The 14,174-nt window shown below is 48.4% G+C and overlaps 1 protein-coding gene across 1 annotated transcript in view; it reads right to left on the reverse strand.

Annotated features, from left to right (window-relative positions):
• Window positions 1-14,174, reverse strand: part of LOC125127431 (nodal modulator 1) — a 60,128-nt gene that overhangs the window by 11,964 nt on the left and 33,990 nt on the right. Inside the window, exons 17-25 of the mRNA XM_047780425.1 lie at window positions 10,434-10,497; window positions 9,687-9,782; window positions 8,365-8,583; window positions 8,184-8,266; window positions 7,270-7,429; window positions 6,997-7,123; window positions 4,375-4,488; window positions 3,363-3,490; window positions 1,630-1,771 (exon numbers count right to left, since the gene is read on the reverse strand). Of these exons, the coding sequence (XP_047636381.1) occupies window positions 1,630-1,771; window positions 3,363-3,490; window positions 4,375-4,488; window positions 6,997-7,123; window positions 7,270-7,429; window positions 8,184-8,266; window positions 8,365-8,583; window positions 9,687-9,782; window positions 10,434-10,497 (1,133 nt within the window). The remainder of the gene's footprint in view (window positions 1-1,629; window positions 1,772-3,362; window positions 3,491-4,374; window positions 4,489-6,996; window positions 7,124-7,269; window positions 7,430-8,183; window positions 8,267-8,364; window positions 8,584-9,686; window positions 9,783-10,433; window positions 10,498-14,174) is intronic.

The following is a 14,174-nucleotide window of genomic DNA, read 5'->3' on the forward strand; positions in this document are numbered from 1 at the left end:
GCCAGCCCCCAACCGAATCTTGGTGCCTGGGAGCCTGGGCTGCCACAAGGCAGTGACTCTAAACAACACTGTAAGTGCTCATGAATTAACACCTGTTATAAGGAGACGGATACTGGGGAGCATCAATTAAAATGGAAATCTACTGTCATGGAGAAGAAAACTAGATTCGGTTTAGTGAGATACAACGTGTTAACTTGCTGAGCTTAGAAAAACATGCCTGGGCCAGCAAGAACCAAGGGGGTGATGCAGAATCGGCATCTTGCAACCGTAAGAGGGAGGAGAGCCCGCCCGTGGGGAAGGCAGGCTGACGGGTGCGAGTGCCTCCCAGGCCCTCCTCCTGCTGAAGACAAGATGAGCTGCACACCAGGACCTATGCCTGCAGGTCCCTTGAGGACCGCCTCAGGAGAAGGTGCTGTCCACTCTCGCTTTTTAACCATTTACTAAGTCAGTGCGCCAGGCGCCGCTCCCTGTACTGTACACCTACCAGCTCACTTAATGCTCGCAGTAAGGTAGACACTGTTCTTATTCTCACTTTACAGATAATGAAACAGAGGCAGAATGGAGGGGATGCTCGCCCAAACTTATACAGCTAAGAAATGACAGAGGCGGGATTTGAACCCAGGCAGAAAGGTCTTAGTGTAGCCAGTGGAGGACCGAACTGCAAAGGCTGAGCCTGCACTGAACATGTGAGATGGAGAACCTGATTCTAAGGACGCCTGCCTCTCCTGGGGCCCTGGGGCTGCAGCTGGCCCAGGGGTGGGGAACATCCATGCTGCCGCACCCCCTGGTCTTTCTGGAGCCACTGCTACAGCAGAGGGCAGTCCCCGGAGCCCCAGACACGTGGCCTTCTCCGAGGGCAGAGGAGAGCTAGAAGGGAGCGTCACAGTGAGGCTGTCCAAACACCTGAGGTGGCAAGATACCTGTCAGCTCACTGAACCTGATGAGAAGACACGGAGGGTTGGGGGAGCAGTGGGCAGAGCGGGGTTGGGGGACCCACCCAGCCAGTGTGCATGCAGCTGGGCCATCCATACTCCAGGCCTCAACACGGCCCCAGGTGACATACCCAAGCCCATCTTCCTCCTTTGGCTTGAACGCTCCACGCTCCCCAAGCAGCCTCCTGACCTGACTTCCAGGAACCCCAGGATGTGGACACTGGACTCAAGTATGTTCATCATTGGGGAGTGAGCATCACCCCAAGGTACCTATTCCAAAGTAAACTGGCAAATGGACAACATCTCAGCTCACGTGACTCAGGCAAACATTAGTCTGTTGCCAGGATATGTACGACTATCTCTGGGGTCAGTCAAGAACATCCAGTCTGCAAATCCAAAAGGCTGGGGACCTGAGTTCCCACTGTGGCTCAGCGGTAACAAACCCAACTAGTATCCATCTATGAGGATGTGGGTTTGGTCCCTGGCCTCGCTCAGTGGGTTGAGGATCTAGCATTGCCGTGAGCTACAGTGTAGGTCAAAGACGAGGCTCAGATCTAGTGTTGTGTGGTTGTGGCGTAAGCCAGTGGTTACAACTCTGATTTCAACCCCGAGCCTGGGAACCTCCATATGCTGTGGATGCAGCCCTAAAAAAAAAAAAAAAAAAAAATCCACTAATGAAACAAGTTCCAAGTCTCACCAGCAGTCCACGTAACCTGAATTTCCCCTCTTCGTCTGTCACAGTGTCTTCTCCATAAATACTGCAATCGTTCTGGCCCACCGCTTCCACGGCAACACCCTGTTCTGGTTCTCCGTTTAAGGAAGAAACTGTACCATAGCAACTAGAGGGATGAGAGAAGAAATGGAACATGACATCCTCATGGTTTTCTGAAGCACACAGAGAGATCTCAGGGAGAGCGTGGTCCTGCATGTACCAACAATTTACGGTGCAAAACAGCTCAGGGGAGGACTGTGCCCCGAATGACCCAGACATTTTGGTTCCAGCTGTACCACTTGCAGATCAAGCCTTGCTGCCAGATGGCTCAAGCTGTCCAGAAGGCTGTTGTCAACTTCTCGTCCACTTTAAGGGATGCCCCAGAAAGGTGTGACTAAAAAAGGCTAAGCTTTAATTATGGTATTTTGTTGTTGTTGTTTTATTTAAATAATGAAGCATCCGATAAAATGAAAATAAATCATTTCCTCTTTCATCCCATTTTTACATTCAATTGAAAATGGTCCATTATTCTAAGCCTGCTCCTTCTGGTTAAGTGCTTTTGCAAATAGGTATAAATTCTGTGTGTGTGTAAAATACATACATACATATATATATATATATATATATATATTTACACACACACTAATATTTGCATAAACTATCCTGGAGGTATTCAGAAACACTGGAAGATCTAGGTAGTCGGGACACAAGGACAAGAGGGGAACTAACTCCACATCATATACACTCTTTTTAACATTTTAAAGTTTTACTCAAGTGAATACATTTCCTCCTTTTCAAAATTTAACTCAAGGTTCACACTTTTTTTATTTTTATGTTCGCGCCAACAGCATGCAAAAGTTCCCAGGCCTGGGATCGAATCTTTGCCATAGCAGTGACCTGAGCCACAGCAGTGACAATGCCAGATCCTTAACCTGCTAAGTCACCAAGGAACTCTACGTTTCAAATCTTTTTTTTTTTTTTAAATAAACATTTTTAGGGTTCTCATTGTGGCCCAGCAGGTTAAGAACCTGACATAAGGTTCATGAGGATCCGGGTTTGATCCCTGGCCTCACTCAGCAGGTTAAGGATCCAGTTTTGACACAAGCTGCAGCATAGGTCACATATACCACTCGGATCCCAAGTTGCTGTGGCTGTGATGTAGGCCAGCAGCTGCAGCTCCAATTCCACCCTGAGCCCAGAAATTTCCACATGCCACAAGTATGGCCATAAAAGGAAAAAAAGAAATTAAACAAATAAACAAAATTTTAAGAACCAAACAGGCTCTTAGGCCAATTTCAAAATAGGAACCTTGAAGAGTTCCTGCTGTGGTGGCGTAATGGGATCAGTGGCGTCTCTGCAGCGCCAGGACACACGTTCAATCCCCGGCGCGGCACAGTGGATTAAAGGATCCAGTATTGCTGCAATAGCAGCATAGGTTGCAACTGTGGCTCGGATCTGATCCCTGCCCCGGGAACTCCAAATACCGCAGGGTGGCCAAAAAAAAAAAAAATCAACACATTATTAATTTTTTTTTTTTTAAAAAAGGAACTTTGTGACCAAATCACTTGTTTGAGATATTAGAAGAAAAGGGCAGCAGTCAAAACCCCGTGTGCCTCGTGTCTTATCTCCCTATCTTCCAAATAAAGCCTCTAGGAGGACCAGGGCGGGTTTCCAGAGAACAGAAGTGTGAGTGTGGCCCCGCAGCCGGGCCGGCCCACCTGTAGGCCGTGCGGTAGCCAGTGATGGTGATCTTCAGGTTCTGCCCCTCCTGCACCTCGATCATCTGCGAGGATGGCTCGAACCGGAATTCCTTCATCATGGGCTTGAAGTAATACTGGCCAGGGCTCTGGCGAGAGACAACCACAGGCTGAGCCTCTGCTGCAAATCTAGGTGTGGCTTAAACGGGGGTGGCTAAAGTCGCTGTGGACCAGAATTAGGCCCCGAGAGCTCCAGGGCTTCCTGGACACACCGAAATGCTCACTCTATCATAAATAGTGACAGTAACAGCAATTACAACTCTAGTAGCAGCTGTCATTATCCTGCGCCTACAGTAACTCTGTGGGGTAGAAATTATATCCAAATTTTATGAATGGAGCAACTGAGGCTCCGAGAGGTCAAGTAACTTGCCCGAGATGACACCGCAAGTAAACAGCAGAGGGAAGGTTTGAAGCTGCATGTGCATCACTGCCCAGCACGTGATCTCTCAGATCCACATCAGCCTGTCTGCAATGTCCCTGTAATTGTCACTTTATTCCCAGGACTGACGAGATGGTCAGCTGACATGCACTCCTAAGCCCCTAGCACTCAAGGCCTCAGACTATGTCTCCAGGGAAAAAATGGGTGTTGTTCCCCCACCACGGGGACCGCGCTCTGAGGAAGAAACCCAAGTTCACCCCCAGACAAGACTCAGATCAGAAACAACACGGTCCTGTGGTTAATCCAAGGGATGCTTAAGACAGGAGCCGCTATGGCCAGAGTGATTAATTACACTGTCTCAGAGACAAGTGGGTGACCAGAAACAAGAAGTCTGTGCAGAAGGGACATGAATCAGCCACGTTAAGTTCTGGTGAGAGCAACCCTCTAATTACGTCTGGTCCCCTAAGAAATGTAAAACACTCCATGCCAGGTTTCTGTTCGCAGGTTGTCAAGCAATACACAAGCCACGGCCACTGTGTCCCCACACTCTCTTGAGGGGAAGACAGGAAGGCAGGAAATTGCCAGACACCTTACCAGATTCGAGAAAGTCAGAATGCCGTTGTCCTGAGTCAAGAGGTTGGAACGAAACACGCCCCCGCTGAGGGATAAGAGGACCCCGGGGAGGGGCTGGTCGTCTTCGGCTTTTATCTGGGGGACAGAAAGGAACCCCAGAGCAAGGTGAACTCATGTTAACCACAAAGGGAACAGTTCTTAAGTCAGGAGAGCATTCTTTTTATTTATTTATTTATTTTTTCCTTTTTACAGCCACACTTGCGGCTTACAGAATTCCAGGCTAGGGGTCCAAGCAGAGCTGCAGCTGCCGGCCTACACCACAGCCACAGCAATGCCAGATCCAAGTCGCATCTGCGCAACACTGGATCCTTAACCCGCTGAGCAAGGCCAGGGATTGAACACACATCCTCACAGACACTATGTAGGGTTCTTACCCGCTGAGCCACAGCGGGAACTCCAGGAGGTCATCTTAATGGCTTGTTTTTATTTGCTTGCTACTCATGGGGGGGGGGGGCGGCATGCACAAAAGGTCTCTTCTTCATACCCAGAATAACCGATGTTAAGAGCTTGGTGTGCAGCCTTCCAGGACTCTCTAGGCCCACACACATCCTATCACCGCTCCTGCTACTGTTACAGACTTGGTGAGTGACTGGGCGGGGGCGGGGTGGAGGAGGTGAGACAAAGGGGCCCTGGGAAGCGTATGATTCTGTGACTGCGCTGCCTTGCTCTGCCCTCGGCCACTTCTCGGCGGCCCGCTTCCACCGTCCCCACAGGTGGCCTCGGTGTTTTGGAACAGCTGCATTTCATTTGAAGGCAGAGGCGGGAAACCATAGCTCAAAAGCCAGCCATGGGGGTTTGCGATGGAAAAAGAGAGATCTGAGCATCCCTGAGCCTGTGTATCTTTGGGCACTAAGGTTTTTTCCTTTTCTGAACAGTCAATTCCTAGGAGTAGAATTGCTGGATGTGTGCACTTCAGATTCAGAAAAAAAAAAAAAACAACGAAAAACCCAAACTGCCCTCCAGGGTGGCTGTAACCATTTCCGGGTCTACAAATTACCTATACAGGGAAAACACATGAGTGCCAAAAAATGGATATTGTCTTGATGATTGTGCATCTAACCCCAAACCCAGCGTTTCGATGGTAACTTCCATTGAGTTTCCCTAGTTACTACCAAAGTCGAGCATTTCCTGTAGGTTTATTATCGACTTGTATGACTCCCGTGAATTGCCTTTCATATCCTTGGTTCATCTTTTCACTGCTGGGTTGCCTCTTTTTTATCGATCTAGGACTTCCTTGTAAACTAGGGTACTATTTATGGTACAGATATTTCTTCCCACTCTGTCTTTTGATTTGGTTTAAAGTGCATTCTGCAATATAGAATTTTAATTATGCAATATGGTCTTTCATTTCCTTTGGGCTTTATGTTGAAAATATTCATCCTCGAGGATCTCTAGACTCACTCTGTACATCACACGGCATGCTTCTTCCCAAAAAGGACTGAGGGAAGAGAGAAAGACATCAAACACCATCACAGAAACATCCCATGTCCTTTCACAGAGAGCAGAGTCAGGATGAAAGCTTAAAATACTTCCCTAAAGGTATGCGGGCAAGCTAAAGTCAACAGCTCTCCAAACTGCAAGTGGAAGAAGCCAGACTGAAAAAGAGTAGGCCCTTAATGATTCCATACATAAAAAACTCTGGATGATGCAAACTGATCCAGAGTGACAGAAGGCAGATCAGATGCATGGAGAGGGGCCGGAGAGAGAGGTTACCGAGGATATGAGGAAATTTTGGAGCATGACACGTGTGTCCACTATTTTGATTGTGGTGGTGTTTACGTGGGGGTAGTCATATGTCGAAACTGTCAAATTAGGAGTTCCCATCATGGCTCAGTGGTTAACGAATCCGACTAGGAACCATGAGGTTGCGGGTTTGATCCCTGGCCTCGCTCCGTGGGTTAAGGATCCGGTGTCACCGTGAGCTGTGGTGTAGGTCGCAGACGGGCTCGGATCCCATGTTGCTGTGGCTCTGGTGTAGGCTGGCAGCTACAGCTCTAATTCAACCCCTAGCCTGGGAACCTCCATATGCCACGGGAGCGGCCCAAGAAATGGCAAAAAGACAAAAAAAAAAAAACAACTGTCAAATTATACACATTATGTGCAGTATATTGTGTGTCTATTAGACCCCATAAAGCTACTTTTTAAAAGCATGTTCTGGGAGTTCCCTGGTGGCCAAGTGGTTAAGGATCTGGCACTGTCACTGCTGTGGCTTGGGTCACGGCTGTGGCAGAGGTTCGATCCCTGGCCTGGGAACCTCCACAGGGACCACAGGCTGTGGGTGAAGCCAAAAACGGAAAACATTTTTTAAAAGATAAAAGCATATTGGAGTTCCCGTTGTGGCTCAGCAGTAGCAAACCCGACATCAGGAGGCAGGTTCGACCCAGGCCTCGCTTGGTGGGTTAAGGATCCAGCGTTGCTGTGAGCTGTGGTGTAGGTTGCAGACAGGGCTCAGATCCCAAATTGCTGTGGCTGTGTTGTAAGCCGGCAGCTACAGCTCCGATTCAACCCCGAGCCTAGGAACGTCCGTATGCCGCTGGTGCGGCCCTCAAAAGTCAAAAACAAACAAAAAGCATATGGTGTTACCTCAAAGCTCACACCTGCCAAGGCATAAGCCTTGAAGTCTCCGATGGTTCCCTCCACTGCTGTCAAAACGTAGCCCTCCTTCTGTGATGACACAGTGTACTCCAGATCACTGTGCAGCGGCCCAACACTGAATGAAAGAAAGACACGCTGCAGGTGGCTCTGCCTCAAACCCCGGAGGAACTATCATCTGCCCCGAGGAAACCTGGCCCCCCAGTTTCTTTCCTAGGCTCCCCGACTGGGTCCCAAGCAAAGGTTTCTTAGTCACGGGCTTACCTGTAGGCACCTTTGTCGTCGGTAAAGACTGTGATCAGGGGTGAACTCGCCCCCTTCTCACTGATGACAATCTCCACTCCCTCCAGCTCTGGGTGGATCTGGCCTTCTAGGAACAAGCCAGCTTTCCCCTGGATCTCGATCAGCTTCCCTGGGCAGCTTTCTACAAAGGGAAGAGAGAAACAGACCGGGGTAACTAGACCGGGATCTTCAGGAACCGCAAGTGGTCCGAGTCTCTCTCCATCAATGAAAGGCCCTGCTCAACTGCCAGGAACATGGGCAGGTCCAGCGAACAAGAGCTAGCCCTTCCCTGGGCCTCTCCCTCGGCTCTAACAGGCCACAGGGGAGAGAAGCCATTAACTGCAGGTAAGCGCCTGGGCAGCTGGACCTCAGGGGACCCAGCACAGAAGGCTGCCCTGGACAGCCTGGCCCTACCTTCTGAACACACAAACGCCCAGGGTTTAATGAACCCACGGTGCTGGAAAAAGCGATCGTAGCCTCAACATTCCACCAGCAACCACTTGTGGTTATCCAGTCCCAAAAAGACCCTCCCATCCCTCCAACTGAAAAGCATACACATCACAAACAGTGTAAACAGACAGGTCAGATGTTTCAACAGCTGATGCTTTTGCTTTTTGTCTACCCACTGGTGACACCTGATAACGTCGAGGAAAACCAAGTCCTTTTGCAAAAAGTCCCCCAGTTCTAAGAGTGAAAGTTACTTTTACTGATTCCGACCTTTCATTCATTCATTCAGACCTGTCATTCACTGAATTAATGAAACAGCAACATCTATGTGCTGAGACAATTGAAGGGGCCTTACAAAGATGGTTCCACCACAAGAACAGCACAGAATAGAATGCAGAGAAAGGAATTGGTGCAAAAGAGTGTCACCGGCTCGCTGAACCAGCCTTTACCTCCACTGACGGTAGCTTCCATGGAAGGTGGATAAAACAGCAGCTCTTTAGAGGAGGGTGTGACAGTGATTTTCTCTCCAGACCTAAAATAATCAAGATACATCAGTGTGGCTGGTCTGGGCCCCCATAAGGACGAACATTAAAACAGAGGACATTGCAAGAAAAGCTCGGGGGCACGTACCGTGCCCAGTAGGAGAAGTCGTAGGAGAAGGGGCCCTGTAATTCATCCACCATCTCCTGCACAGGGGGCTTGGTGCCTCCCTCGCCTCCTTCCTCTCGGCCGTTCTTCTCCCTCTCCTGCCTGCGGCTCTCGATCTCCGCCAGCTGCTGCTCCCTCCGCAGCTCCTGCACGGACTTCAGAGGGCCCAGGACCAGGGCGGGTTCACTGTCGATGGAAGATCTGGAAGAGAGGAAGAAGCAGCCCCAAAGACGAGGTCACTCAGCCTGCGGTCCCTGGGAACCGGACATTGCTGCAAGCAGAGATCCGTCAGGAATTTTCCCGATGGAAAATTGTCAGATTTCCTGTAGGACATGGAGTTCTTTGCACACCTCCATCTTTGGACTTTCAGCCTTTACTGAGGTCGTGCTCCGCGAGAGAGCCAGGCGCTGAGGACACTCCAAGCAGAACATACAACATTCCCCAACCGGGTGGCGTCCACATTCTCGTGGGAAGAAAAGGATGTCAGATGACAAGTACGCCAGGCAGTCGAGGTTTCCAGGACTTGTGGCTTGTTTGCTCCCCCTGAGGCTGTGACTCCCAGGAGGGCAGGCGCTGTCACCTACACCAGTGCCTCAACACTGAGGATGCTCTGTGAATATTCTCTTCACGGACCCAAGGGGGGAACGGGAGGCGGACAGAAAGATGGAGACGCAGCCGTTAAGGCCACTGCAAATAAGGTAAGAGGGGAGAAAGACTTCCATCCTACTTGACAAAGACGGTCACAGAGAGTCAAAACGCCTTCATTTCCCAAGAAAAGTAGCGTGTCAGATGCACCCACCACAGGGCAGAAACCCCCGTCAGAGGGGACATTCAGACGAACCGGGCCCTCGGGGAAGGACTGCCTTTCACACGCTCTCTCTCGTGACCCTTCTCACCAAAGGCACCTGCTCTATTTCCCAAGCCGTCGAGAAAGGGTTTGAAAGAAAACTGGCAGGTTTTTTTGGAATTTGCTAAAACATCTGAAATACCATGAACAAACGAAAGGGTTTTTTCTTCCTCAGCGAAGACAGGAAGTGTAAAGACTTCAGAGTGAAATTTAAGACACTGAAACGAGCTGTCAGAAGGCTCTTCCTCATCCACAGTTAATTCCTGACTCATAAAAGGAGGGGACCAAGGCTGTTGTGAATTTACGGCTGTGCATTTAAGGATGAGAGAGGGAGGGCCGTTTGCACAGACACCTGGAGCTAACAAACCAAACGTCGTTTTCAGAGCATCTGTGAGAGAAGTCCCCGGGCCTGGCGCACCACCTCCCACGCTCGGCCACCAAGGAACGCCAGGCTTACTTGATGGTCACTGTGACATCCATCATTTTGTCAGTGGTGATGGTTCCAAGGACATGGTGGCGAATGGCTGTCAGCGTCAAGATACTGGGTGAAGACCTATAAATCAGAGGAGTGGAAAGGAAACGCCACACTGTCACCTCGTGGTTCTCAAAGGATCACAAACAGCACCCGTTACAGGCGACCTTCCTGACCCTGAAATACACTACACGAAACTGCTCTCAGCTTGGCACGAAATAAGGCTCAGAATACATCCAAGTGTCTTAAAAGAGTCAACTGATTCTCCACTCCAAAAGTTACACCTCCAATTCCCAATAAAACCCAGAGCTATTTACAAAACTAGAAAAAAGGTAGATCCGAAGTCAAGAAATTCCCAGCAGTGAGGGCTGGAAGACTCGACAAACATTATATTTAAGCCACTTCAAAACCACGGCCTCCCAGAGTTCCCGCTGTGGCTCAGTGGGTTAAGAACCCAACATGGTAGCTGTGAGGATCCAGGTTCCCTGGCCTCATTCAGTGTGACCGCGAGCTATGGTGTAGGTCGCAGCTGCAGCTCAGATCTGGTGTTGCTGCGGCTGTGGCATAGGCTGGCAGCTGCAGCTCTGATTCGGCCCCTAGCCTGGGAACTTCCATATGCCATAGGAGCAGCCCTACAAAGCAAAATATCTGTATTTTGACTGAAGGAGAGATTTGCACTCACTCTCCTCCACAGAAGACACACAGAGACAGAGCAGTCAGCACCCGGCTTACGTGTCATAGGTGTAGAACGCTTGCTCGAACCGGTGGCAGGAGCGAGGGGTCACCTTGTACACACCTGCAGCCAGGAAACCAAAAGTAATTTTCAGAGAAGGGCATCTATTATGCTGAACTATTCTGACATCTGAAATCCCAAGGCAGTGTCTCTCAGGTGGAGACTCACAACAATGTGGGATCAGAAACACCTTCTCCGCTGCCCATGGTGGCTTCTTGCCGATGACCCGATCCACTGAAAGGCCCACTCACAAAGTCAAGATTTTCATTTTCCATAATGTAACAATGCAGAGTTGCTTAATCTGCACAGACCACGCTAACAGACACACGGGGCGAGAAGGAACAGGAAGTCCGTTTCTCCCGCAACTCAGACTGAGAATGTTCTGCTTAACAGATTCTGTGAAAGATCCCAAAAACGGCCACAGCCCAGGCTCCTGCCTATAAAATTCCCAGAAGGGGGGATGGGGCAGGGGAAGGCCCCCAAAATTGTGAAATAGCTGCAGAAAACCCTTTTACCCGTGAGCTGATACAGAGCAACATTCAGCTATCATCTGCCAGAAGAATACGGTTTCAGGAAGAAGTAAAGTGTAACAGTGGATTCTCCCAAATGATCTTTTTTTTTTTTTTTTTTTAAGGGCCATACCCACAGCATATGGAAGTTCCCAGGCGAGGGGTTGAATAGGAGCTACAGCTGCTGGTCTACACCACAGCCACAGGAATGAAGAATCCAAGCCGTGTCTGCAACCTACACTCCAGCTCATGGCAACACCAGATCCTTAACCCCATGAGCAGGGTCAGAGACCGAACCTACATCCTCATGAATACTAGTCAGATTCTTAACCTGCTGAGCTACAACAGGAACTCCTCCCAAATGATCTTTAACCAACATTTTGGCCACATGAAACCAAAGCATAAAATTAGTTCCAATCCCCTCTGCTCGTTTCTGTCACACTAAGCAAACTCCACTGTAGTTACTAGGTTTAAATAATTTGGTTTCTCCAATCATTTGTTCTTTCATTTGACAAACACTGACCAAACTCCAGCACCCCCTCGAGCCAGGTGCTATGCCAGGTGCAGGGACACAAATACAGTCCCTGCCTTCGTGGGGTTTACTATCTACAGAGAGAGAGAGAAGCATTCGACAGCCACATGCACACTAAGTGTGATGGGTGCAGTCAGGGGAGGAACGGGGCAGTGGAAGCATGAGCACAGCAGGCAGATCTAAACAACCCTGGATGGCCAGCCTCCCTGGGAAAGTAATATCAGCCTCAGAACCAAGAAGCAGCAGGCAGAGCTGGGCAGGTGTGGAATGAAGGCGCAGAGAGAGCACCAAGGCAGCCACCCTTCCTGCCTTGATACCAGCTCTTGCTTACGTTTAGGCTGAAAGTGTGCCCAGGCTCAGGCAACAAATCCAACCGGCCCAGGCTCCCTTGCAGCTAGAAGTGATCACATGCCACGGCTCTGGCCTAGAAGACTTAAAGGAAGTTTCCTGGAGGATGAGGCATGGAAAAAGTTGGCCCATCCCCTCGCCTCATCTTCCTGCCTTAAACACAGTAAGTTTCCTGGGGTGAGAGAAGGCACCTTGAAAACACAAGGTGAAAAATACAAGGGAAGGAGGTCCCCCTATGGCACAGTAGGTTAAGGATCCAATGTTGCCACAGTTGCAGTGTAGGTTGCAGCTGTGGCTCGGATCAATCCCTGGCCAGGGAACTGCCATATGCCACAGCTGCAGCCATTAAAAAAAAAAAAAAACAAAGAACAAAAAACAGGGAAAAGGGCTAAAAGAATCACAGAGACACCAACCCTAACACCTACCAGCTGCTAAACTCACACCTGAAGCCACATGCTGTGAAACTTCGTAACTGACCCAAATTAACCCCCACGTGTTGATGGCACTTTTGGACAGACTTTGCTACCTGCAGCCAAGGGCATCCTAATTAAAACACGGGACAGAGGGGCTGGAGCAGAGAGCAATGAGTAGAGGAAGATTATACAGGAGCTCAAGATCTGACTAAGGGTTTTATACAGTGGTCCCCCCACCTGTGGGGTATATGTTCTAAGACGCCCAGTGGGTGCCTGAAATTGAAGACAGTACCGAACAGCCGACGTTTTCACCTACACTGAGGGGTAGGTAAGGTATGCGGCGTGGATATGCCGGATGAAGAGCCGACTCACATCCCGGGGGGGGCAAGAGCAGGATGGTGAGAAATGTCATCAAGCTACTCAGAATGCCACGCAATTTAAAAGTTAGGAACTGTTTCTTTCTGGAATTTCCCATTTAATATTTTTGGACTGCAGCTCACCACATGTACCTGAAACTACGGAAAGTGAAACCGTGGGCAAGTGGGGATAACAGTTATTTTATCTTGGGAACCAAGAGAAGTCACTGAATTATTCATTAGAAAAATGCAAAATAAAACCACAGTGAGATACTACTTTACACCTAGGATGGCTAAAACTCAAAAGGACAGGCAGTATAGCAAATACTGGTAAAGGTGTGGAAAAACAAGAACCCTTGGGCATTGCTGGTGGGAATATCAAATGGCAAATACAGCCTCTCTGGAAAACAATTTGGCAGTTTCTTAAAAAAATTAAACATGAATTAATGCCATCTGCAGCAACATGGATGGAACTAGAGATTCTCATACTGAGTGAAGTCAGTCAGAAAGAGAAAGACAAATACCATATGATATCACTTATATCTGGAATCCAAGATATGGCACAAATGAACCTTTCCACAGAAAAGAAAATCATGGACTTGGAGAATAGACTTGTGGTTGCCTAGGGGGAAGGGGAGGGAGTGGGGTAGACTGGAAGCTTGGGGTTAATAGATGCAAACTATTGCCTTTGGAGGGGAGAAGCAATGAGATCCTGCTGTGTAGCACTGGGAACTATGTCTAGTCACTTACGATGGAGCATGACAATGTGAGAAAGAAGAATGTATACATGTATGTTTCACCATGCTGTACAGTAGAAAAAAAATGTATTGGGGAAATAACAATAAAAAATTTTTTTTAATTAAACATGAATTTATTATATGCTTCCATCCTAGGTATCTACCCAATAGGTGTCCACACAGACTTGTACACAAATGTTCCAAGCAACATTATTCATAACAGCCCCAAACTGGAAACAATTCAAATACCCACCAACAGATGAATGGATACACAAACTGTGATATATCCATGCAATGGAATACTATTTACCAATAAAAAAGAACAAACTGCAAACATCTGCTACAAGCTGGATGAATTTCAGAAACATTATGCTAAGTGAAAAGAGCCTTAAAAATACCAGTGTTGTATGATTTCATTACGTGAAATGTCTAAAAAACGGCCAATCCATAGAGACAGAAAATAGGTTAGTGGCTGCCTGGAGCTGGGAATGGAAATGAAAACTGTAACCATGCAGGAAGGGTATGACTGGGGTGGTGAAAATGTTCTAAACTGGATTATAACGATGGTTGTACAACTAGGTATACTTACTAAAAATTGCATTGTACCTTGTAAATGGGTTAATTTTATGGTCTGCAAATTGCATCTCAATAAAGTTGTTAAGAGAGAGAAACGTGGAAGGATGTTAGTGAGGTGGGAGATGATCCAGTCTTGATCTTAGAAAGACCACTCATCACAGATGTCATGGGCTGATGTTGTCATAGTTTTAGAAGTGAAAGGGGGCAACTCAAACCCTAGAGACTGAGAACAAGTGCCAACCCCCAACTCTAATTCTCTGGGTAAACAT

This window comes from Phacochoerus africanus, chromosome 5 (assembly GCF_016906955.1).
Source record: "Phacochoerus africanus isolate WHEZ1 chromosome 5, ROS_Pafr_v1, whole genome shotgun sequence".
Classification (NCBI taxonomy): Eukaryota; Metazoa; Chordata; class Mammalia; order Artiodactyla; family Suidae; genus Phacochoerus; species Phacochoerus africanus.